This window comes from Neohortaea acidophila (assembly GCF_010093505.1).
Source record: "Neohortaea acidophila strain CBS 113389 unplaced genomic scaffold BDY17scaffold_1, whole genome shotgun sequence".
In the NCBI taxonomy this organism is placed as follows: domain Eukaryota; kingdom Fungi; phylum Ascomycota; class Dothideomycetes; order Mycosphaerellales; family Teratosphaeriaceae; genus Neohortaea; species Neohortaea acidophila.
In genome coordinates this window covers 19,975-42,732 of record NW_022985510.1, presented here as the reverse complement: position 1 = coordinate 42,732, position 22,758 = coordinate 19,975, and the positions used below count along the sequence as shown (strand labels likewise).

Genomic DNA, 22,758 nt, shown 5'->3' with positions numbered 1-22,758 from the left:
CTTGGTCACAGAGTGCAGCTGCACCCCCGACGCTTGCTGCTGACACGATCGCCACAGAGTTTGACATCTTGCACTGGGTGCCAGAGCCCTAACCTGACAGAGGTTTCCCACTACTCATTTCGGTTCACATGCGCCGATGGGCCGCAATCCTACTCTCCAAGCCGCCCCGGATGGTGACTTGGTCCGATCTGCATAAGTTGATTCTGCATTCCTTTTGCTTCTCATTCCCTCACGATCATTCCCACCGCCTGATCAGTCGTGTTCAGCAATGATCGAATTGAACAGCTCTGTGGCCTTGTTGGGCCTTGCCCTCACTTCCATCTACGCATTCTATGCCCTTCTGAAACTCTACCACCATGTGCAATACTCCCCCCTCAACGCTGCAAAGGATGCCCACTGGTCGGTGAAATTTACAGCGGCATGGGTTTGGTGGAAGACGGTCAACGAAGTGGATGCCCAAGCCATCCATGACGCCCATGTCCGCTTGGGCCCCGTCGTCCGAGTCGGACCGCATGAGATCTCCGTCAACGATGTTGATGGCGGGCTGAAGCCCATCTACGAGGGCCGTCTGCCCAAGACCGACCTTTACCAGCTCGCCGTGGCCTTTGGGGAGCCGCCGATGTTTGCAATTCGCAACGAAGACTCGCACAGGCGACAGAAGAGGCTGCTCGCCAAGCCGTATGGCAAAACGTTCCTGATGGGCAGCCGCGAATGGCAGGAGGAGCGGGCCAAGCTCGCCGACGACTTCGTGAGCGGTCTTGATAAGCTCGTTCAGCCACGCCCAGATGTGGAGCTCTACGACATCTTGTTTGCTTGGTCAATGGCTACCATGAGCACGTATGTGTTTGGGCAAGACAGGGCCGTGAACTTGTTGCACAATCTCCCCGAAGCCCAGCGGATGCGCAAGGCATATTACCGTCAACGAGCATATCTATTCATCCAAGCCTCGCTTCCCATCCCGGCCAAAGTTTTCGACTGGTTGGGGTTTCGATCAGAGCTCGAGTTCATACGGGCTTTGCAGAAACAAACAGAACAGGCCGAACAAAGCGCCGGGACGGCGCGATCGACTGATGGACGGACCAGCGTTTACAGTTTCATGAGAAGTAGCGTGTTCGCGGCGAGAGAAAAGAAGGACAGTGAGAAGTTGGAGCTCTCCCCCAAGGAGACGGCAATCATCACGAGCGAGATGCAGGATCACTTCGTCGCAGGCATCGATACCTCGGTCATCGGCCTCATGACCTGCGCGTGGGAGCTCAGCAGTGAAAGCAATAAACATTGGCAGGATCGGCTACGGGAAGAAGTGCGGTCTGCTCGCAATGCTTCCTCTCAACGCCATCCTGATCTCGAGGGGCAGCCAGTCCTGGACGCCATTGTTCGAGAGACCCTTCGTCTCCACCCTCCCGGACTTGGTAACCTGCCCCGCTACACAGACAAACCTATCATTCTTGGGCCGCCGGGCCATGAAGTCATGGTTCCCGCAGGGGTGCAGGTCTCCTGTCAGGCCCTCTCCCTCCACCGTAAACCCAGCGTGTTCAAAGACCCCGATGACTTCCGGCCAGAACGCTGGCTGGATGCCACACCCGAGGAGCGAAAAGAAATGGACCGCTGGTTCTGGGCGTTCGGCTCTGGTTCACGGAAATGCGTCGGAGAACACCTTGCGCTGGGCAGTCTGCGCGTGGCAATGGCCGCCATCTGGGGCAATTTTGAGACATCGACGACGGATGATCCAGAGTTTGTGTTGAGTAAGGGCCTGATTGCCACTCCACTTCCCAATAAGCACAGGGACTACCTCCGACTACATGTCCGCAGAGTGCAGGAATGATTGAATTGTCCTTGGATTGGACGCAAAGCCATCCAGGTAATCTCTAAGCGATCTTGCTCTGAATACCTATACTCCATTCGTGTGAATGAATTCGACGCTTTTATGGTCTCAACATCCTCACATCGCCTTCAGCGTGTTCTGATGCCGTTCAATGCTGGTTCGTATCTCTGTATCTTAGCCATGTAGTGCGGTCCGCTGCCCAGCTTCACCGGCTCAAGGCTCCGAGAGCGCGTCTCGATGGCCGAGGAAGTTCGGCAACTGCGAAAGTCGGGCCCAGCCCTGGCAGGAATCGTCCATTCGCATCAATCAATGAGGTCTCACTCTTTCCAAGTAGTTCAGACAATGTATTGAGGAAAGAAAAGAATGCCCAGCGCACGTTTCTCAGTCTTGTCTCCACGTGCGGTAGCCAGGTGGTCCAACAGCAGTCATTCGCGGACGACGGTGGTCAACCGAACGACTTCCCGATGGTCGCACTCAGGCTCGGATAACGTAGACGAGAACGTCGCATCCGATGGACCGTTGAAAGGGGTCAAGATTTTGGACCTTTCCAGAGTGCTTGCTGTGCGTGTGATCCCTTCCGCTATCTCCAAGGCGAACAACTAAGCAGCAGAACCGTAGGCTCCGTTTTGCACCCAAATCCTCGCCGACTACGGTGCGGATGTGATCAAAGTGGAAGATGTTGACCGAGGAGTATGCCATTCGTCGGCCAGCCTGCAGAATTAAAGACTTACGACAATGCTCCAGGACGACACCCGATATTGGCGGATCAAGGGCGAAGATGCAGCATGGCATGGCGACGCTGGGCCGATATCAAACTACTTTGCCGCCGTCAATCGAAACAAACGCTCCATTGCTCTCAACCTCAAGCACAAAGGTGGAAAGGAGATCTTTCTGAAGCTCGCGAAAGATGCCGATGTGGTGTAAGTTGTCATATCGATTGAGAGTGAACCAGCAACTGATTGACGATGCAGCGTTGAAAATCTCCGTCCTGGGGCGTTGGACAAGCTGGGTATTGGTTTTGAAGCACTGAGGAAGATCAATCCGGGCATCATTGTCGCAAGCACTTCAGGTACGAGCTGAAAAGATATGCTTCTGCAGACTGCATCTCACGTTAGATCAGGTTACGGCGCTTCTGGACCGTTCAAAGCGAGAGCAGGTTACGACATGATCGCGGGCGCGGAAGCTGGCCTACTCCATCTCACCGGAGAGCGTGGCAGAGGTCCAGTGCGTCCCGGTCTTGGCCTGACCGACATTTCCACAGGTCTCTTCATGCATGGAGCCATTGCATCTGCCCTGTACGCGCGACAACGAACAGGGCGAGGGCAGAAGATTGATGGAAGTCTCTTCGAAACCCAAGTCGCCCTGCTCTCCAATGTCGGTCTCAGCTGGCTCAACATGGGCGTCGAGGCGGAGCGCTGGGGAACGCAACATCCATCTGTTGTTCCCTACGATGCATTCAAGACCCGAGACCTCTACTTCGTCGTCGGCGCTACAAACGATAAGCAGTTCACAAAGATGGTCACCGTGATAGGGAGGCCGGAGCTTGCGAGCGACGACAGATTCCTCACAAATCCCAAAAGAGTCACTCACCGGGATGCATTATATGAAGCTCTAAATGAGACTTTTGCCAGTAAGAGTACCGATGAGTGGCTTGCGGCATTCGAGGGAAGTGGAATGCCGTACGGTCCTGTCAATACGATGGAGAAGGTTTTTTCGCATCCTCAAACAGAGGCTCGTGAGATGGTGCAAAGGATTGACTACCCGGCTGCCAAAGATGGGAGCATCAGGGTCATCGGTAGGTTATGGTAACATGCCGTTTTGGAAACGTCGAGGTTTTGACAATATTCACAGGACCGGCCATCAAATTTTCGGACACCCAAGCCTCCATTCGAACCAGGCCCCCTTTACATGGCGAGCATACGAATGAAATCCTTGAGGAGATTGGTCTTGGAGAGAGCGAAGTGACTGATTTGAGAAATGATGGGGCTTTGAAGTAGTGCATCTCCGACCGTACTACATCTTCGCTTTGATATCCGTCCTTCCAGCTGCCTCCAACTCCTTCTTCGCCTGCTCCTTCAAGATGCGCTTCAGAATCTTGCCCGAGGCGGTCTTGGGAATCGCATCCACAAACACGATGCCGCCCGTAATCTGCTTGTACTTCGCCAGCCGTTCCGCCATGTGTTTGTTGATGCTTTCGACGGTCACCTTGCCCTTTGCCTCGGGCCGCGTGACGAGATATGCTCGAGGCTCTTCACCATCGACTTCCCGTGGCGCAGGGACTCCGAGAACGGCAGCATCGACGATATCTGGATGGGCTAGCAACGCTCCCTCCAGTTCGATCGGCGCGCATTGGAAGCCACGAACTTTGATTAGCTCCTGTTACAAGATCAGCCAGTTCCAGACATGGCAAGGGATTGGTGTCCGCTGACCTTCTTCCGGTTTACGATGTACCAGTGCTTGGTCTTGCCGTCTCGGTCTTGTATCTTTTGTGAGAAAACATTCAAGCAGCAGGGCGAAAATACTTACACGCCACGTCACCGGTGTGAAAGAAGCCATCTTCATCCCAATCCCTCTGGTTTGCTTCCGGATTCTTGTAATACCCTTTGACAATCAGAGGGCCTCGCACACATAGCTCGCCGCTCACATTGTCGCCGCTAATGTCTTTGCCGTCGTCGTCCACCAGTTTGGCATCCATGTTGGGAAGCATCTTCCCGACACTGCCCCATCTACCGGCTTCGTAGGCCTCCGGGGCATTCCACATGGTCATGCAACATGTACAGCTGGTCTCTACTGCTGATTAGTACTGTGTGAGCGCCTTGGATGCAGTTGGCTCTGCGACGAACCGGTCATGCCCCAGACTTGGGTCAACGTCGTTTCTAGATGCAGAAACGGAATCAAACGGGCCTGGCTGCCAGGATCAAGGGGTGCGGCGCCGGTATGCCCGACTCGAATGCTTTTGAGGCTGTTCTTAAACTTTTCCGTGCGCATCAAGGGAGAAGAGATGATCATATGCACCATTGGGGGAACGAAAGCGCCTTCGGTGATCTGATGCTTCTGCACCATCGTCAAGTAGCTTTCCAAGTCGAATCGGCGCATGGTGAAGATCAAATCGCCCCAGTGCAATGGCGAGAAATGTGAGAGTGGAGCAGTGGCCGCGTGGAACATTGGCAACACCATGAGTCTTCTTCTCTGGGAACGTGATGGACTGTGTGAGTTCCAGATGGTTTTAAGGGAGGGGGGTGGTAGACGTACCTGCCACGGAGTAGGCTGCCACTCGCTGAAGAGCGTTTGTTCGGTGATGAGGTTGTGATGGGAGAGCATGACGGGCTTGGGAAGACCTGTAGTTCCACTAGAATAAAGCAATGCCGCTGTAGTTCCCGTCGCACTCTCGTAGTCGTCGAAAGTTGGCCAATCGACCTCACCATGTTCAAAGAGCGTCCACCACGATCGAAAGCCTTGCGGTATGGTCTCTCCATGATTATCGAAGATGAGAATCCGGTCTTGAGGAAGTCCAACCTCCTTTGCAGCCTTCAATAGATTGGGTAGCAGTTCCACTTCTACAATCACCAGCCGAGCGTCGGAGGATTTGAGATGATGTGCGAGTTCGTAGGATGTGTATGCGGGGTTGGCACCGGTGTACACACCGCCAAAGCCGGTGATGCCATTGACGAGGATTGGATAGTTGAGTTCGTTGAACGAAAGGATGACCACCGTGTCACCGGGCGAGGCTTTGCCGTGAGGCAGAGGCGCGCCGCCAGCGTGAGTGATGTCGCTTTGGGAATTTCTATCCTGCCATCCTTTCAAGCCGAGTGCTTTGAAGCCGGCGGCTAATTGTCTGATTGCTTTTCGACATTGATTGGCCGTCCAAAAGCGACTTGTATCCTCGGCATCGATGTACAACGGTCGGTCCTGGTCGAAGTTGGGCTTGTCAAAGTACCAAGACAAGATGTCCTTGGTAGGAATTCTGTGTCGGCGTCAATAAAGGGATGCGGTGTGGAATTGGAGTGGCAGAACTACTCACGGATGGTGCGTCTCCGCTAAGAATGGCATTGCACTTTCGTCCTCTGGTGAGTAGCGAGTGGTTGCAGGCAAAAGCACTCACTGCGAGGACATGTCGTCGACTCGGGCTCGTCGTGTCAGCAGATTAGACTTCCGGAGCCTCGGCAGTGTTTTCCCGGCTGGCGACCGACCAAAAGGCCATAGCTTTGTTGGTGGGAGACTGAGACCGTGTTCGCCGTTATGTTGTTCTGGCATGTTAACAAGACAGTCAATAATGTGATGGTACTTCAAAACGCATCTAGGATATATAGATCGACTGACTTCTACAACCGAGCGTCGTCCTTCCACATGCTCACTTGTCGCTCCAAGTTCTCCTTTGCTTCCCTCTCAATACGCTTCAAGAGCTCATCGCACGTCGGGATGTCGTGGATGAGGCCAATACAGATGCCCGCCGTCCAGACGCCATAGTCAGGATCGCCGTTGAGGAAGACTTGTCGTCCTCGCTTGCCGCTCACGTACTCGGCAATCTCCTCGAACTTGCCCGTCTTGCTCTCCTTTTCAATCTTGCCTGCGGCTTGAGTGACGCTGTTGCGGAAGTAACGCGCGGTGTTGGTCCATCTCCGCATCAACAAATCTGTGTCATCCTCGGATGCCTTTACAATGGATTCTTTGATGTTGTTGTGAATCGGTGCTTCGACCGTACACATGAATCGGGTTCCTGGAATAATGTCAGAGCAGGGCCCGGCGCAATAGTAAGACCAGCGCTTACCCATGTTGATTCCGCATGCACCCAAGCTAATCGCAGCGGCCAGACTGTGGCCGTTCGCCATCCCACCGCTGGCAATGAACGGAGTGTTGCCAAGAGCCTCTCTCGCGCGATTGAGCAAGACAAAGTTGGGAATGTCGTGCTCGCCCACATGTCCAGCACACTCGAACCCATCAATGCTGATAAAGTCGACGCCCATCTTTACAGCGGACAGAGAGTGGCGGATGGTGGTGCATTTGTGCAGAACGGTGATGCCGGCGGCCTTGAACTTGGGCACAAAGTCTTTGACGAGGCCGGCCGTCTCGACAATCTTGATTTTCTCGTCCAGAATGACCTGCGCGTACTCGGCGTACGGAGGAGGGTTGATGGTCGGTAGCACGGTCAAGTTCACACCAAACGGCTTCTTGGTCAGCTGCCGGGTCTTGCGAATCTCCTTTCGGAGGTCTTCCGGAGTCGGTTGTGTCAGGCTGGTGAGCTAGATACGGCGTGTGAGCAAGGGGGGATCCAGGGACAAGATATGACGGTAACGCACAATGCCCAGCCCGCCGGCATTGCTCACGGCGCTCGCAAGTTCGGCATATCCCACCCATTGCATACCACCCTGCACCACCGGCACTGCAGTCTACGTCAGTACAGGACAGCGTAACTCGGAGCAAGAGGACAGCTCGCCCACCTCTTATGCCCAGCGCGCGGGTCAATGCAGTGTCGAAAGGCATTTCGTGTGTTCTCGTGCTGATGCGATTCCACCGGCTACTCGATGAAGCGGATAATGGGAGGTGTATTGATGGGTGAGGTTAAAGGTGATCGCCCGGCGACAAACGACGCATCCGGGGGCCGAGGCCGAGGCCCACCCGCACAGCGATCGGCCTGGAGACAACGAGACCGGCTATCAGAACTCCGGTGCGTGACTTGCCTCCCATTCGGCCACTCCCTTGTTGGCATAAGATATTTCAGAATCTACTACCAGTCGCAAAATCCTTCAGGTCTCTTACTCGTCAACAATGGGTTCGGTAGGCGAGAAGAAAGTCGATGTTCTGGTTGTTGGTGCCGGATTCGGAGGTAATATGCCACAATCTCCAATTGCAATGCCAAATACTGATCAATTCGATCAAGGGTGCTATCTACTGCATATTTTGAGGAAACATGGACTGTCCGTGCAGCTGCTCGAGGCCGGCACAACAGTTGGAGGTGTTTGGGCTTGGAATGTATGGCCTGACTCCCAAATCAATATCTGCCTCAGCCTAATACGATGAACAGCGATATCCCGGTGCGAGAGTAGATTGTGAGATGCCCTACTACGGCTTCAGCGATCCCGATGTCTGGAGCACCTTCACCTGGACCGAACGCTATCCCTGCGACACCGAGCTCCGCAAGTACTTCCAACACGTTGTCAAGGTCTGGGATCTGGAGAAGGATATTCACCTCCGGACGAGAGTCGTCGAGGCCAACTACTCCAACGGCGGCTGGCGCGTCAAGACCGACGCTGGAGACCACTGGTCGTGTAAATGGCTTATTGCCGCCACCGGCACGTCTGCCAAACCTCACATCCCTCACTGGAAGGGAATGGAAAAGTTCAAAGGCGTCATCCATCACTCCTCGCTGTGGCCTGAACAGCCTGTTGACATGGCCGGAAAACGAGTGGCAGTGATCGGTTGTGGCTCCACCGGTGTGCAAGTGATGCAAGAAGCGCCCAAGGTGGCAAAGGCCGTCACGCAGTTCATCAAAACCCCAAACTTGGCCGTTCCCATGCGGCAGCGCCAGATCTCTGAGGAGGAAATCTACTCCAACAAGTGTCTCTACCCTCACATCTTCCGAGCATGTCGTGGCACCCGAACCGGTCTCCCTATTGAGAATCTTGGACGAAAAGTGTTTGACGACGACGACACAACACGCCGCGCCATCTGGGATGAGAGGTGGAAGCGCGGTGGGTTCAACTGGAGCCAAGGCGGCTACACCGACCACATCATCGACGAAAAGTCCAACCGCGCCATGTACGACTACTGGGTAGAGCAGACGAGGAAGCGGATGAAGGATGGGCCGAAACGTGAGCTCCTTGCCCCGTTGGAGCCGCCATATTTCATCTCCACCAAACGGCCCTCTCTGGAGCAGGATTACTATGAAATGTGCGATCTCGACCACGTGACCATCACGAACTCACCGATTGTCGAGTTCACGGAGACCGGTATCAAGACGGAGGATGGAAAGGTGCATGAATTTGACATTGTAGCGATCTGCACGGGCTACGACGCGGTGACGGGTGGGCTGAGGCAGATGGGTCTCAAGGGTCGCGGTGGCGTTGATCTCGATGAGAAGTGGAAGGATGGCGTCGCGACTAACGTGGGCATGATTGCTCATGGCTATCCAAACATGTTCATGTGAGTGTCATACTGCCATCTTTGAGGAGGCCCACTAATGAGATGAAAACAGGGTGTATGGTCCGCAAGGTTGGTCAAGAAGCGATAGTAAGACCAGACGGCGAGTGGCTAACTCGTTTCTAGCTCCAACCTCCCTCACGAATGGACCGCCGTTCCTGGAACTGCAAGGCGACTGGATCCTCTCCGTCATCGAGCAGCAAATCAAAGACGGTCTTGCCACGGTGGAGGCCAACAAAGAGGCGGAAGAGGCGTGGCGTGAGCATTGTCTGGATCTCGCCAGCAAGACACTGTTGATCAAGACCAACTCCTGGTACATGGGAGCCAAGTGCGTTCAGCCTTGTCATTGACGCTTTCTTGCTACAGCTAACAAGCCTCTAGTGTCCCTGGTAAGAAACGGGAATTCCTGGTCTACCTTGGAGGCATTCCCATGTGGCACAAGGCTTGTGTGGACGCCCTCGACGGCTGGAAAGGCTTTGAAGTTCATCAAACGGCGACGTAGGGAGCTTTGCACGTTAGAATATTGACTTGATTGTGGGTATCTCGGCTAAATCTCAGATGGCACATCACTCAGTTGCTCCTCGCCATTGCTATCATTGTCCCTCGAAGATGTCTGCTTGTGACTCGCGGTCATTGACTCCGTTGCCTTTGCTAGCTTCGCCTTGGCTCGCGCTTCCTGGATCGCCCGTCGGTATTCGGTGCGGTCGACACCGTCAGCCGGACTTGCGAATCCACTCCCCCCTCCAGCAGTAGCAGCGCTGCTTCCAGTGGGAATCTCTTCGGCAAGCCGTTCGGCCATGTTGGCCTCGTACTCGCGCTCCTGCTGTCGCACCATTTCGGGTTCCGCTGCACGCGCGGTAGCTAGAAAGTCAATTTCGCCGTCAGATTCCTCCATGTCGTCATCATCGTCCTCGTCATCATCACTCTCCTCGTCTTCCGACATCGAAGCGTAGTGCATGTCGACAGGCTGCGGGGCGGTGGCGGGTGGCGGTGCGTCGAGAGAATCGGGTGCTTCAGATTCGTCGTCCCCATCGAAGTCATTCTCGCCCTCGGAATCTTCGCCAAAAGCCATGAAATTGAGCGCCTCCGGCAGTCGCGACGGTGGGAGAGTCTGCACTTTCGAAGCAACCACCTGCTTCTGCAGTCTGGGTGTGGTAATGCCCAGCGATTCGGAGTCTTGCAGAATTTTGGTAAATCGTCCAGGGACCATGGATAATACAGGTCTTGCGGGTTGCTGCTGCACCACGACGGTGTTGCGGCTTTCGACGGAGATGGAGAAGTGGTCGGCAGGCCAGACACCCCCGATCCCGGTAACCTCGAGGTCCAGCGGCATCTGTGCCGTCGACGACGATTGATGAGATTGCGGCGGTGATCGCGCGGGGAATGTCAGCTCCATGGACTCTGGGATGGGATTGTCCCCAAGATCCATTGGCTCGGGCAGTTCCGATGCATCTGCAAGAGGACCTCGCTTCTCGATGACACCGCCAGCTGTGCCATGTAGAGGAGGTCCAATTGGGATACTACTCGCCATTGTGTAGGAGGGGATGGCGTGGTTTGGCGTAGTTCGTCGATCACCACTGAGGTCGGTACAGAACCGCGCGTTATTGTAAAAGATGATCGGACCGTCGTCGTGCTTGGGCCTCTTCTTGCCGGTCGGCCCGGGAACTCCATAGTTGGTGCGAATGCCGGAGCTGGTCATGCCAGACGAATCGCCGGCAAAGAGCGCGGGTGGAAGCGAGGGCAGACTGACATCATCATCATCTTCCTCGGACGACGAGTCTTCTGCCTCGTCGGAATTTGCGCGATGGAAGAAGAGCGGGGTGTACGCATACTTGGTGCTCTCTTGACGAAGTCTCGCGGAAGACCCGCCGCTTGGCTGCCCGCCCGAGCGATCATCGCCGTGCGATAGCTTTTGTCGCTTGCGAGGGCTCTGTGCATCGGGGGTATCGTTGCTGGTGCGATGGGAGGAGTCGCCGGCACTGCTGCTGCATCGGGTGACCGAATCGCCCCCTCTCCACCGCACCTTGCGCCCATCCAGAGACACTTCGAACTTGTTGCTGTAATCGCTGATTGCTTTGCGAACAAAGTCGGCAGTGACGTTGATGGTATGAAGCTGGGCCATGTTGATGAGGAAATTCAAGTAGATCCAGCCATGTCCCTCTGCCAGCTCCTCTGATCCTGGATCGCGAGGGGAGAAGCCCATCTGGCGCATGTAGCGGATATTTTCTGCTGGTACTTGGGCACGGTGTGGATCGAGATCGAGGGGTCGCGTGGGTCGTTGTTCGGAAAGGCCTTTCCGTCCAACCCCTCCACCCTCCACTCCTTGATCTTTTCCCTCGTCATCCATAATGTACGCCTCCCGAGCACCTTCATATCGTGCGCGTTGATCAGACTCCTCCATGGCCGACCGATCGATTCTCGCGGCGCTTTGCGAGACTTCTTGTTGCTGCATGCTATGCAGGTGCCCACCACTCGCTGCCCCCTTCCCCGCGAACAAATGCTCGAGCCTCCGCACCACCATTTTCTTCTTTGCCTTTTCTGTCATACTCGCGGGATTTTGCTGGGGTAGCAAGCCCTCGGGGATGTGGTGCAGGTAGTTGTGGATGTTTTGTGTCCGAGCGGCGGGATACTGATTCGGGGTCGATCTTTGGTCGTTGCCCGACTGCCCGGAAGCGGACATGGAGGCGTAGGCCGAGTCGGTGTTTTGATGAGAAGTGTGCGAGGAGGAGTCCTTGCCCGTCTTCAGGCCGGTGGCGAGGCTTGCATATCCATTGGAAGGGAAGGCAGTGGTGCCAGCCGGGCCCAGGCTTAATGCGAACTTGCGCAAGGTCTCTTCCAGTTCTCGCTTGCGTTCCGCCGGCAAACCATGGATCCGCACTTCAAACAACTTCTCGTCCTTCAAATGGGAATCGTGTAGCTTCTCATACTTCTTCAGCCTCCGCTTCAGCTTTTTGTTGGCGATGGTGAGGTCGTCGATCACGCTCCTAAAGTCCTCTGTACTGCTGCCGTCGGTGCCGATATGCAACAGTCCAGTGCGAAGGGGCAAAGACTCGGCGGCGTCGCGACGGGGAAGACTGTCGACACCGAGTCGACGATCGGGAGGAGTCTCGGAGGAGGAGGAGTTGTTGCGTAGGAAGAAGGGAGGGTCGTTGTCCGCGAAGGGGGCGCTGCTATCTCGCACTTGGTTGTTGGACTGTTCGAACCATCTCTCCGCGTTGCTGCTCTCGCCGGAGCTTCCTTTGGCGCCGACGGCTTGGAGGCTGGAGGGAGAGGTGGAGGCACCTGATTCGGCGTTGGTTGGGTCCTCTTGCAGCTGCTGCGCGTCCGCGTCCGCGTCCTCGCTGTCCGGGGAGGAGACTTTGTGCAGGCGCGACGGCTGGCGGGGCTGACGGTGATGTTTGAGGGAGACGGAGGTGTTTGGGGATGCGCGGCGGGGAAAGGGGACTGGATGCGGAGCGTTTGGAGGCGATGCGCGCGCAGTCGCTGTGGTCGGACCTCTCGAGGTCATGCTTGGTCACTTCCAAGTTTGCCTCTCCATGGGGAGGGAAGAGGGAGTTCTCACAACGCTTGTGCGGATAGATAGCGTCAGACGAAGGGGACGTCGAAGGGTAAAGGTGTGATCGGGAAGGCGGAGATGGGACAGATTGAGTGAGGGAGTGTGGATGCCAGAGTCACGTTTCCATCATGCCGCAAGGATGACGGACCAGCACGCCCATCGACGTCTGGGAGGGGAGGATCGAGGATGGGTTTCCATCCATCACCCGTTCGTCAGCGCGGCAGAAGCGCACGACGTATGGAGGGGCCGCCGGGTTTTGCATCGATCGCAGCGTGTCGCTCTAGATCTGCACGACGGGCTCGATGGGTGGAAGTCGAGGCCCAGATCGGGGGCCGGCGGGAAGCCCCGAAACTCTGCCGGACTCGGGCCTGGGCCCGTTCGGATCCTCTTGGCCTTCCCTCGCCATACAATTTGCGTGAGGCCAACCAGTGGCATCGACGATGCACAACACACCTCAAACTGCTGAAACCTCATGCTCGCCACTGTCCTACACGCAGGGCGACATCGCTTTGCCTGCCGTAAGGCTGTGCTGCACGTTGCCCCTGCGCCCTGCGCGCTCCGGGATACCGGCACACCGCGGCGCGTCGATCGCGCACCGCCGGCGAGATGGAGCGGTGCAATCCACACAATCGACCGGCCACATCCCAGCAAGGAGGGAAATGAAGTAGAGGTGATGGCGCGAGATGAGGGCGATACATGCCTCGATGTGGTGGGCAGAAGTCGATTTACGGTTGCGTCGATTGCGGCAAGGCACCACCATCGGCCGGCGGCGAGCTGGATCGCTGGAGTGTCTCCGATTGGCTGCCTCCTTGCCTCCCGCCTAACCATCGACGATGCTCCCGACGATTCCATGTCGGATGTACTCCCTATACATAAACAACACGCCGGCCAGCCCTACACCCGGCAGTCGATTCGCGTGCATGCACGTGCGTACATAATAAATGTGCAGTCCCTGCTGATTTGGTAGATCCGCCACACATGCAGACAGACATCGTAGGGTTTATTTAGGTGTTTTGGACAAGGCTGGCAAGTCAGATCAACGTCAGTCACGAAAGTCTTTCAATTCTTCCCCCTCTAGCATTCAAAGACCTTCGTAGTACTGGCATTGACACGACTCCATTTCTTCCCGGCCGACAGTGCGTGCAGAAACTGCATTGGCCAGTACACATGGTAAAGCCACCACCACGGAGCGGGATCCCAGGAAACAAAGGTGCCATCTCGCCACCACAGGATGTGCTCAAGCAGTCTGGAGAGATCCGAGGGTAGCTTGCGATTCAGTCGCAAGGTTGTGAGCGCGGATAAGAGCGGAGCAAGCGCCAATTCGATGACATCGTGGCCGACCCAGTAGTATTTCTGGTCGCCATCTGGTTGGATGTGTTGATCGGACAATTCATTGGCCTTCACACCAGAATCTTCGACGCCTGCATCCTCGAGTGCGGACAGATACGCATCGACGAGCTGAGGCGTATCGCTGAAGAGCACCACCGCAGTATGAGCTCTCGGATTGCATTCGATCGGATAGATAGAGCCATCCGATTCCATCATGAAGTCAAAACTCAGATGGCCGGTAAAGCCCTTGCCGTGATGGGATGCAAAGGTAGTCGTGAACTCGAGCATTGCCTGGGTCAGCTTCGAATCCGTGGGCAACGCCTCATAGTGCATGAGCAGCTCCGCACTTGGACAAGCAACAAACGCCTTGACTTGTCCGTCGACAACCAAGGCATGCGTACAATATTCGGGGCCACTAATGAACTGCTGCAGGATCCATGACGAGTCCGCAGAGAAGTGCTTTCGGGACAGGTAACTGATCGTGTCGGTGTGGCTATCCTTTGGGAGCAGAGTCATATCAGCTCGGTCAGCATCCTGGACTCCCGTGGGTTTCAGGAGGAACTTGTGTTTGCCATCCAGACGGGCTCTAGCGAGCAATGATTCGGCTGCTGCAAGACTGGTGACTTTGTACGTCTGAGGCACCTTGAGCCCAAGGTCTTTCGCATGCTGGATGAAGCTGTCTTTCTCGTGGAGTAGCTGGGTCGTGGACACATCGAATTGTATGGCCTTGCAAGCGGTTTCCGTTTCCATCCTTTCTTTGATCATTCCATCTTCGAGAGCCGAGGCCACTCCAGAACAGCTCACCCAAAGATGCACTTTCTCGGCGGCAACAATCCTGAGCAGATCGTCCGAATATGGTTTTACGCCTGCATCTTTGTCGGGTCTGCGTAAGGAGTAGAATTTCGACAAAGACTTTGAGACGCGACCACACACCAAAGCGCCATGGCTTTCAAAGTCGGCGCCAATGACATTGTGTCCGGCCTGGTAGAACAGTCGAGCCAAAGTAAGACCCTTTGTCATGCCCACGCCAGTGACGAGAATCGTTCTCGGCCGCCATTCAGGACTGGCGAGTTGGTTTCTGCGGATGTCGAGAGCGGAGTGTTGCCGGAAGCGGTCGATGGCCAAGGTGACGAAGAGTGCGAATGTGGTGAGCGGGAGGGCCAACACACTCAGGAGTATTAATTGCACGTCTTGCAATCGGTGCCTGAAGAGGCTGTCGGTACCATTCAGCATCTTCACTGCAGTGTCGGAGCCATTCGAGACGCCTTTGCAACCTGGAGTTGACATCCGCAATGCATGTCCGCCCAGGTTACACGAGTCAGAAATGGACAGCCGCGGCCACCGGCGTACTCATTGATGTGCGTCATCATCACGTTTGTACAACCAAGATCAACAGGCGCGGGGAGACGTGAAGTGCATCATGACGCGCGGGAGTGGTGATTCATTGACGCTCAATGGGGAATTGCACCAAGACGTCAAGACCGAGGTGCATGAAGTGGGTCGAGCACGTTACCAAGTGCCGCTTGCGCATTACGACACGAACTACAATCATTGTCTCTAACTCACGCAGCTTCTACTCCAACGCACCGTGTAATCTCGACACCATCCTGTTAGATTGTCAGCAACTCTTCTCGCAGCTTGGTTCACTGATCAGTCTTACCGGTTCTCCAGTCGGCTCGAAGCTGTGTTCTAGCCGCGACTGATATATCAAATTCGGATCACCCAGGAGAGAGTGATTCAACTTCTCTGGGCGTTTGTATTGATTCGCCGTGCGGTCGGGAAATTTCTCCTCCGCTCCATTGACCTTCACCTCTTTTGTAACATTCCTCTTCTGCTCACAAGTGCTGCGGACGTATTTCAGATACGGCGGATTTCCCGGCTCAATCACGTTGTCGGCCGTGAGAACGGTACCGGGGGTGATGAGCTTCAGCTCTTCGCAGAGCTTGAGGTCGGTCACGTAGGCTGGCTTGTAATGGTCCATGAACAGCATGTCGATGTTTTGCAGGGCGCCCGAGGAGTGCAATCGATGAATCGATTCATCGCTTGGACCAACGATAACCTTGACCGTGTCGCTGAGTCCAGAAAGATCGATCAAGGCCATGATGACGGCCGCGAATTCCGGGCTCCTCTCAAGACACCAATATCTCTGCCCGCCGGCATTGCGCACAGCCTGTCCGAACAGAATCGTCGAATATCCAACATAGCCACCGAGCTCAACCATGACTTCTGGCTTCCGAGATGTGATCTCATCCACCACAATCGCACCTTTCTTATCGCCCACATTCATCAAGTATTTTCTGCGCGGAAGGATATGTCAACTTCAAGGCATGTTGAGCTTTGGAGGTCACCCACTTTGTTCTTGCATATTCGTCAATGGCCGCGAGGACTCGATCGGGGTTGTTTCGCAATTCGTTGATGTTCTCCTTGCCGTACACGAAGTGCAGCAATTCAATCTCCCTTCCATCGTCGAACTGGTCATTGTCAGATCCGGACAATCATCAGCTCTTTGCAAACTCACGAAAACCTCTTCTTTTGCGCGGTAAACGTTTTGCGCCATGATGTTGAGCTTTTTTGTTGTCAAGTGTAAACAAGCAGGACTGCCAGGTTTCAACATTCAAGCACGTCGAGCTGGTCTGCTGCAGGGCGCAGGCCGCCCAATGCCGTTGCCGATCTTATTACAGGGTTCATGGGCCATGTCGACCTCGATGATGTATCATCCATCCTGAATCAAGGAAGCATGCGTCTGCATTTCATACTCATGCATCACCAAGCTAACTTTTCTGTGTGGTGATAGCGTCATGCAATTAGTGGAGATCTTCCACCCGCAAGGCTGTACCGCTCGCGTTTGGGCGACGGACCGAACTCAATCTTGCTGACTTCACGCTAGGATCTCGCATGGAGAGATCAAGTTCTCGAACCGCGTACAAACTCGCACATGCGGCAAGGTATTCGTGGCACACCTGGCCCACTCACGCGGCCTCGGCCGGCAGACTCCTAGTAATGGGGTGTGTTCCGTAGTCTTCTACATCACCACTCGCAACCAAGGCGCGCTACCAGCTGCGGATTGCTCCATCCGGCATATGTCGTAGGCACTGCTGGGTCAGCCATGATGGTACTTGGCATTGGGAAACTGGAATGGGGCGTCAGGGATACGGCTGCCAGGTACTGCCGCTGCCAGTCCGTTATAAGAGGTATTGATGTGCTGCTGCAGGCAACGCTTTCCCTCTCACCCGTCTCGTTGTCCTCAAGTCCTCTGTCACCTTCGACCTCCGAATACGCCCCAGCTTTCACTCTACTCTATTCCAGCATGTCGGACATGAAGGCTACCGTAGCCAAAAGCCGCGATGGCTTCCACGTGGAGGGCTACGAAAAGATTGAGTATGACTTCGTCTTCATCGACAACGTCTTCGACCCCTCTCGGAGCGACCTTGCCGATTGCTACAAGCCGTGGAAACGATGCTTAGCCGTCATGGACGCCAATATCTTTGATGTCTACGGCGAAGACATGCAGCGTTACTTCGACCACCACGACATCCAGCTCGACGTGCACAAGACGATGATTGGGGAAAAGGCAAAGAGCATTGATACCTATCTTAGCATTGTGGACTCGATGACGCAATTCGGCATCTACCGGAAGGTGTGTGGACTGTTGAGAGCAGGACAATATGGTAGACGTCCATCTGCTGACGCTCGTACAGGAACCAGTGCTGGTCATTGGAGGCGGGCTTGTCACCGATATTGCGGGGTGAGGTACTCTGGCATGCAGCCTTACGGCTATCATGGCTTTCACAACTCCTTCCGCGTTGTGACATTATGCTGACGATAGATAAATCAGCTTCGCCTGTGCGAGTTACCGCCGCAACACTCCCTACGTAGGTGGTCTTCAACCAAATTTGTTCCGGCCTGCTCTAACATAATATTGACAGATTCGAATTCCGACGACCGTCATCGGACTCATCGACGCCTCGGTGAGCATCAAGGTGGCCGTCAATTACGGCAACTACAAGAACCGACTAGGAGCCTACCACGCACCTACAAGGACCTTCCTCGATTTCGGCTTCCTTCGAACCCTTCCAGTAGCCCAGACTCGCAACGGCTTCGCCGAGCTCATCAAGATCTCGAGCTGTGCGGACCTCGCGACCTTCGATTTGCTCGACCAGTACTGCGAGGAGCTCATCTCCACCGGCTTTGGGCGCAAGGATGGAGCGTCAAAAGAAGTGAGAATGGCTGCCGACGCCATCAACGAAAGCAGCATTTATGAGATGCTGAAGTTGGAAACACCGAACCTCCACGAGATTGGACTCGATCGAGTGATTGCGTATGGACATACTTGGTCTCCCCTGCACGAACTCATTCCGGAGCCGGCTCTTCGACATGGCGCGGCGATTTCAGTTGACATGGCCTACAGCGCCACTCTTGCCAACACGCTGGGCCTGCTTGGCGACGCCGAGCATATGAGACTCCTCAGATTGTTCTCGAAAGCCGGTCTTCCAATTGACCACCCTCAATTCGATGAAGACGTGCTTGATCGAGGTACCAAGGCCATCCTGCGGACGCGAGACGGATCGCTGCGCCTAGCCGTCCCGAGTCCCTTGGGATCATGCAATTTCATCAACGATTTTTCCTACGATCAACTCTTTGATGCTCTAAAGAAGCACAAGCAGCTCGCCCAGGACTTTCCACGACAAGGTGCGGGGCTTGAGTCCTACGTTGATGCAAGTGACACGGGTTACACCTTCAATGGGCAGACTCCAGACATCAAGAAATCGACTCCTAATGGCGCGAAGAAGATCAACGTTCTGAACGACGATGCCAAAGCTGTCAACGGGGTCAACGGACACGCATCTAATGGTGTTAACGGACATGCGACCAATGGTATCAACGGACACGCATCTAAGGGTGTCAATGGACATGCTCCTAACGGTGTCAACGGCGTCAACGGCAGCGTCAAGAAGGCCGAGAAATTCGCCGCGGGCATCGAGGAAGATGCGTTTCTCAGCAATGGTAATGGACATATTGGTAGATAAGCAGCATACCAGTCTTAGTGTTTGACTGTAGCATGGGTGGAAAATATAGATCTTTCGTTTGGCATTTCAAAAACGTTGCTTCAATGATTGTCGAAATGTTGTATCACAGGCAGTGAGCATGACTGTAGGTCTGCCGCTTGCTCTGCAGCTCTGACGCTTTTGAAGAACAAGTCATGAAAGATAATTCACACAGTTTCGTCGCGTGTCAGGCTTTCGAATAAAGGCGTTTCAACGCATCATAGATTCAGCAAAGTCCAAGAGACTACCGAGTGAGAAAGCTGGTAATAGCACTTCTTGCATCTTCTTGAGCGTTACTCTCACACTCATCCCGATTGCCATTGCATACTGGTTGCTATGCTGAATCGTCGAGTGGCTGCGTTTGGTGCTGAAGCGTGTTTATACTCATACTGCTGCGATGGTTGCCCGTAAGGTTGTCGATGGACAGACCTATTTCACCTGCACGCTCGGCGAGGCTCAGTCACAGCGTCGACCATTCCAAGACGTCAACGATCTGATCGAGCAACAAGCCAACTCTATCGGACAAGACATCGCCGTTGGCTTCTACCGAGTTGGCGAACGAGATGATCAAACAACATTCCAGCCTATACTTTTGACTTTCGACGAGGTTCGGCGAAGCGTTGCCAAAGCCGCGGAGCTTCTTCAGCAATCTCTCCTTCTTCCTCCTGGCAATGCTGTTGGACTGCTCAGCGCCAGCTCACCACAGTTCTTCTTCGTCTGGCTTGCTTGCATTAGACTGGGATGGCCTGTCATCTTGATTGACCCGCAATGTGCCACTCAAGCTGTTCACCAACTGTGCCACGACACGGAGGTGGCTCTCGTGCTCGTCGACGAGAAGAATTGGCCCAAAATCGACAAATCTGGCCCAGACTTGCAGTATCTTCCGATCCCGTTCAGCGAGGTTGATGTATTCGAATACAGTACGTCAGGAAACGGGACAGATCGCGTTCCACCCGAGACTGCGCGAGTAGCATATTTTCACCACACTTCCGGCACCAGCTCTGGACGACCGAAGCCTATCCCACAATCGCATCATGGAGCCGTTGGAGCACTTCTTGCTCTTGACGGTCGGTACAAGGCGACCTTCACCACTACGCCTCTCTACCACGGGGGGCCTGCCGACACATTTCGTGCGTGGACAAGCGGCGCCATGATTTGGTTCTTCCCCAGCCGAGATGCGCCGGTCACCGCACCCAACGTACTGAAATGCCTTGATGAGGCCAGAAAGGCTTCCAAAGACCAGAAGAGCCCGCCAGTCAAGTATTTCACGTCCGTCCCGTACATCCTGCAGATGATGTCCGAAGACGAGCACGGCTTAGCAGTCTTGAAGCAAATGGACCTTGTAGGAGTCGGTGGCGCCGCACTTCCGAAGCAGAATGGAGACGATCTGGTCAATGCAGGTGTGAATCTCGTGTCGCGATACGGGAGTGCGGAGTGCGGCTTTCTGCTATCATCGCACCGGAACTACGAAATAGACAAGGAGTGGCAGTATCTAAGGAAGCCTGCATCATCACCTCACTTGATGTTTGAGGCTCGAGAAGAGGGGTTATATGAACTGATTGTGACAGCCGGGTGGCCACACATGGCAAAGGCAACCCGTGTGAATGGATCGTTTGCGACGTCCGACCTTTTCGAGCCGCATCCGCACATTCGAGATGCCTGGAAGTATCACTCCCGCTCAGATGCTCAACTGACGCTGATCACTGGCAAAAAGTTCGACCCTGCGCCAATCGAAGACGCAATAGTCGCCGCCACAGATCTGGTGTCGAGTGCTCTCGTTTTTGGAAACAACAGACCCTCTCCGGGCATCTTACTCTTTCGTTCCTCGTCCGCCAACAGTATCAGCGATGCCGAACTGGTTCGAAAGATCACGCCGGCGATAAGTAAGGTCAACGCGCAGAGTCCTGGCCATGCAAAACTTATCCCTGACATGCTCGTCCCGATGCCGTTCTCGGAACATTCGCTGGAGAAGACCAGCAAAGGCACACTTATGCGAAGCAAGGCGGAGAAGAGATACGAAGCCCGAATCGAAGCGTCGTATCAAGAAGATGTGAATGGAAGCTCTGATCTGGATGTTCCGGACGCCGAACTTGAGGGCCACCTGGAAGACGTGATCAAGGCAGTCCTTGGAATTAATGCTACTCTGGACGTCAACCAGCAATTATTCTCTATCGGCGTTGATTCTGTCGCGAGTATACAGATCCGACATCGACTGAGAGCACTGCTGCCACAAGACTCACCCCCTCTACCCACCAACATCGTTGAGCAGTGCGGGAATGTTAGGAAACTTGCCGAGTACATCAGGAAAGTCAGGCATGGTCAGTCGATAGACGAAGACATGTCAGCGGAGTCGAGACATCGAGAAATGTTGAGCCTTGTCGAAGAGTACAGTCAGTTCGATGAGCCTGAGGGGGTGGTCGTGAACGGTGTGCATGACAACATCAAGATTGGAGAGGTGGTGCTGCTCACAGGTTCAACTGGAGCACTCGGTGCGCACGTACTGCATCAACTAATGCGTGATTCCGCCGTTGGAAAGATATACTGCTTGGCCCGGGCGCCCGATGCTCGGTCCGCGAGGTCCAGAGTCAGTCAAGCCCTTCAGGATCGTCGATTCGGCGATTTGAGAGACAACGACAAAGTCGAAGTGTTGCCATCGAAGCTGGGACAAGCACGTCTAGGTCTGGACGATGCGACATACTCCCGGCTCTCTGGAGAGGTCACGTTAATTATACACCTGGCATGGTCAGTGAACTTTCGGATGGCGTTGCGAAGCTTCGTGGAAGACTCGATTAGCAGCGTTCGAAACCTCATCAACCTTGCTCTAAGTGCAACTCCTTCACGCACTTGTCCTCGGTTCGCCTTCTGCTCCTCGGTGGCCAGCGCTGCGAACTACCCTCAATTTGCCGTGCCGGAACAGATCTTGGACGATCCGTCGTATGCGAGCGATTTGGGCTACTCACAGAGTAAGTGGGTCGCAGAAGGAGTCTGTCGTAATGCGGCCAAGCATCCCCGTCTCCGAGGCAGAGTCTCTGTTCTTCGAGTGGGACAATTGAGTGGTGATTCCGAAACTGGCATCTGGAATGCGAAAGAGGCGTGGCCCATCATGCTAAGCTGCGCAAAGCTTACAGGAAGCCTGCCAAACCTGAAGAATCAGGTCATCGATTGGCTGCCTCTCGACATCGCTGCAAAGGCAATGTTGCAAGGCGTCTATGCGCCATCGCAACGAGGAACCGATATTGCAGTCTACCATGTCCTGAACAAACACCAGACGCCGACTTGGAGCGACCTGTTGAAGTGGCTGAAGGAATGCAAGGATTTCGAGATTGTCGAGCCATCGGTCTTTTTCCAGCAGCTCAACGAATCGTCTTGCAATGAAGGACATCAGCATCCCGCCATGCACCTTGTTGGCCACTGGGAGAACAGCTACGCCACAAATTCCGAGGACAAGTCTCCAGTCCGGTTTGACATGCAGCGTAGCGAAGAGGAGATGCCAATCATGCAGACTGTCCGCCCAGTGGATCAGGACTATTTCAATCGGTTATGGGCCTGGATCGATGCGAATTTGCCGTCCCCATGATCCTGCGGAGGATGGATATGCACTGATCTCCATGCTAAGCCTTAAGCAGCTTAGAGCATCTCTCAAGCCTGCAAGTGCCATTCAGTTCACACGGCGAGGGGGAAGACGGAGGCAGCATTTGGAGAATTGGATACATCACACACCAGACTTGCACTTCTTCCTCATCGTATGATGTCTTAAGCAATAGCACCCCAGACTCCTCACCAACCCGAACGCCTTGAACGCACGACTGAAACACCGCTCATCCCTATCCACAACTCTTCCCGTTTCCCTCTTCAAACGTCGATTATGG

General features: G+C 54.7%; 11 protein-coding genes across 11 annotated transcripts; 5 read left to right on the top strand and 6 right to left on the bottom strand.

Moving 5' to 3' along the window:
* Positions 1-268: 268 nt before the first annotated feature.
* On the top strand, positions 269-1,822 carry BDY17DRAFT_319558 (cytochrome P450; the record flags this gene model as incomplete). Its single annotated transcript, XM_033736288.1, has 1 exon — positions 269-1,822. The coding sequence occupies one exon, from the start codon at positions 269-271 to the stop codon at positions 1,820-1,822; it is 1,554 nt and encodes a 517-aa protein (XP_033593558.1).
* Positions 1,823-2,185: 363 nt separating this feature from the next.
* Positions 2,186-3,819, top strand: BDY17DRAFT_243293 (CoA-transferase family III domain-containing protein; the record flags this gene model as incomplete). Its single annotated transcript, XM_033730417.1, has 6 exons — positions 2,186-2,383; positions 2,441-2,512; positions 2,567-2,742; positions 2,794-2,891; positions 2,943-3,617; positions 3,674-3,819. 6 exons carry the CDS (start codon positions 2,186-2,188, stop codon positions 3,817-3,819), a joined length of 1,365 nt encoding a protein of 454 aa, XP_033593557.1.
* On the bottom strand, positions 3,801-6,069 carry BDY17DRAFT_288109 (4-coumarate-CoA ligase-like protein). Its single transcript, XM_033732149.1, has 6 exons — positions 5,844-6,069; positions 5,075-5,786; positions 4,666-5,011; positions 4,349-4,609; positions 4,252-4,298; positions 3,801-4,198 (listed from the first exon to the last, which is right to left on the bottom strand). Exons 1-6 carry the CDS (start codon positions 5,870-5,872, stop codon positions 3,836-3,838), a joined length of 1,758 nt encoding a protein of 585 aa, XP_033593556.1. The 5' UTR covers positions 5,873-6,069; the 3' UTR covers positions 3,801-3,835.
* Positions 6,070-7,439, bottom strand: BDY17DRAFT_288108 (uncharacterized protein). The gene is made up of 4 exons (XM_033732148.1): positions 7,261-7,439; positions 7,120-7,202; positions 6,591-7,062; positions 6,070-6,539 (listed from the first exon to the last, which is right to left on the bottom strand). Exons 1-4 carry the CDS (start codon positions 7,301-7,303, stop codon positions 6,145-6,147), a joined length of 993 nt encoding a protein of 330 aa, XP_033593555.1. The 5' UTR covers positions 7,304-7,439; the 3' UTR covers positions 6,070-6,144.
* BDY17DRAFT_288105 (uncharacterized protein) lies at positions 7,429-9,467 on the top strand. The gene is made up of 6 exons (XM_033732147.1): positions 7,429-7,646; positions 7,701-7,792; positions 7,845-8,962; positions 9,015-9,031; positions 9,086-9,287; positions 9,341-9,467. Exons 1-6 carry the CDS (start codon positions 7,589-7,591, stop codon positions 9,459-9,461), a joined length of 1,608 nt encoding a protein of 535 aa, XP_033593554.1. The 5' UTR covers positions 7,429-7,588; the 3' UTR covers positions 9,462-9,467.
* Positions 9,468-9,506: 39 nt separating this feature from the next.
* BDY17DRAFT_306442 (frequency clock protein) lies at positions 9,507-12,467 on the bottom strand (the record flags this gene model as incomplete). Its single annotated transcript, XM_033735026.1, has 1 exon — positions 9,507-12,467. The coding sequence occupies one exon, from the start codon at positions 12,465-12,467 to the stop codon at positions 9,507-9,509; it is 2,961 nt and encodes a 986-aa protein (XP_033593553.1).
* Positions 12,468-12,592: 125 nt separating this feature from the next.
* On the bottom strand, positions 12,593-13,478 carry BDY17DRAFT_626 (uncharacterized protein). Its single transcript, XM_033738567.1, has one exon. It carries the CDS (start codon positions 13,365-13,367, stop codon positions 12,717-12,719), a length of 651 nt encoding a protein of 216 aa, XP_033593552.1. The 5' UTR covers positions 13,368-13,478; the 3' UTR covers positions 12,593-12,716.
* A 111-nt stretch (positions 13,479-13,589) lies between these two features.
* BDY17DRAFT_314259 (uncharacterized protein) lies at positions 13,590-14,864 on the bottom strand (the record flags this gene model as incomplete). Its single annotated transcript, XM_033735800.1, has 1 exon — positions 13,590-14,864. One exon carries the CDS (start codon positions 14,862-14,864, stop codon positions 13,590-13,592), a length of 1,275 nt encoding a protein of 424 aa, XP_033593551.1.
* A 454-nt stretch (positions 14,865-15,318) lies between these two features.
* On the bottom strand, positions 15,319-16,567 carry BDY17DRAFT_288099 (S-adenosyl-L-methionine-dependent methyltransferase). Its single transcript, XM_033732146.1, has 4 exons — positions 16,363-16,567; positions 16,197-16,315; positions 15,505-16,141; positions 15,319-15,451 (listed from the first exon to the last, which is right to left on the bottom strand). The coding sequence occupies exons 1-4, from the start codon at positions 16,456-16,458 to the stop codon at positions 15,407-15,409; spliced, it is 897 nt and encodes a 298-aa protein (XP_033593550.1). The 5' UTR covers positions 16,459-16,567; the 3' UTR covers positions 15,319-15,406.
* Positions 16,568-17,151: 584 nt separating this feature from the next.
* On the top strand, positions 17,152-18,871 carry BDY17DRAFT_243928 (uncharacterized protein; the record flags this gene model as incomplete). Its single annotated transcript, XM_033730483.1, has 4 exons — positions 17,152-17,481; positions 17,543-17,589; positions 17,680-17,716; positions 17,771-18,871. 4 exons carry the CDS (start codon positions 17,152-17,154, stop codon positions 18,869-18,871), a joined length of 1,515 nt encoding a protein of 504 aa, XP_033593549.1.
* A 415-nt stretch (positions 18,872-19,286) lies between these two features.
* On the top strand, positions 19,287-22,466 carry BDY17DRAFT_273602 (uncharacterized protein; the record flags this gene model as incomplete). The annotated part of the gene is made up of 1 exon (XM_033731973.1): positions 19,287-22,466. One exon carries the CDS (start codon positions 19,287-19,289, stop codon positions 22,464-22,466), a length of 3,180 nt encoding a protein of 1,059 aa, XP_033593548.1.
* Positions 22,467-22,758: the final 292 nt, after the last annotated feature.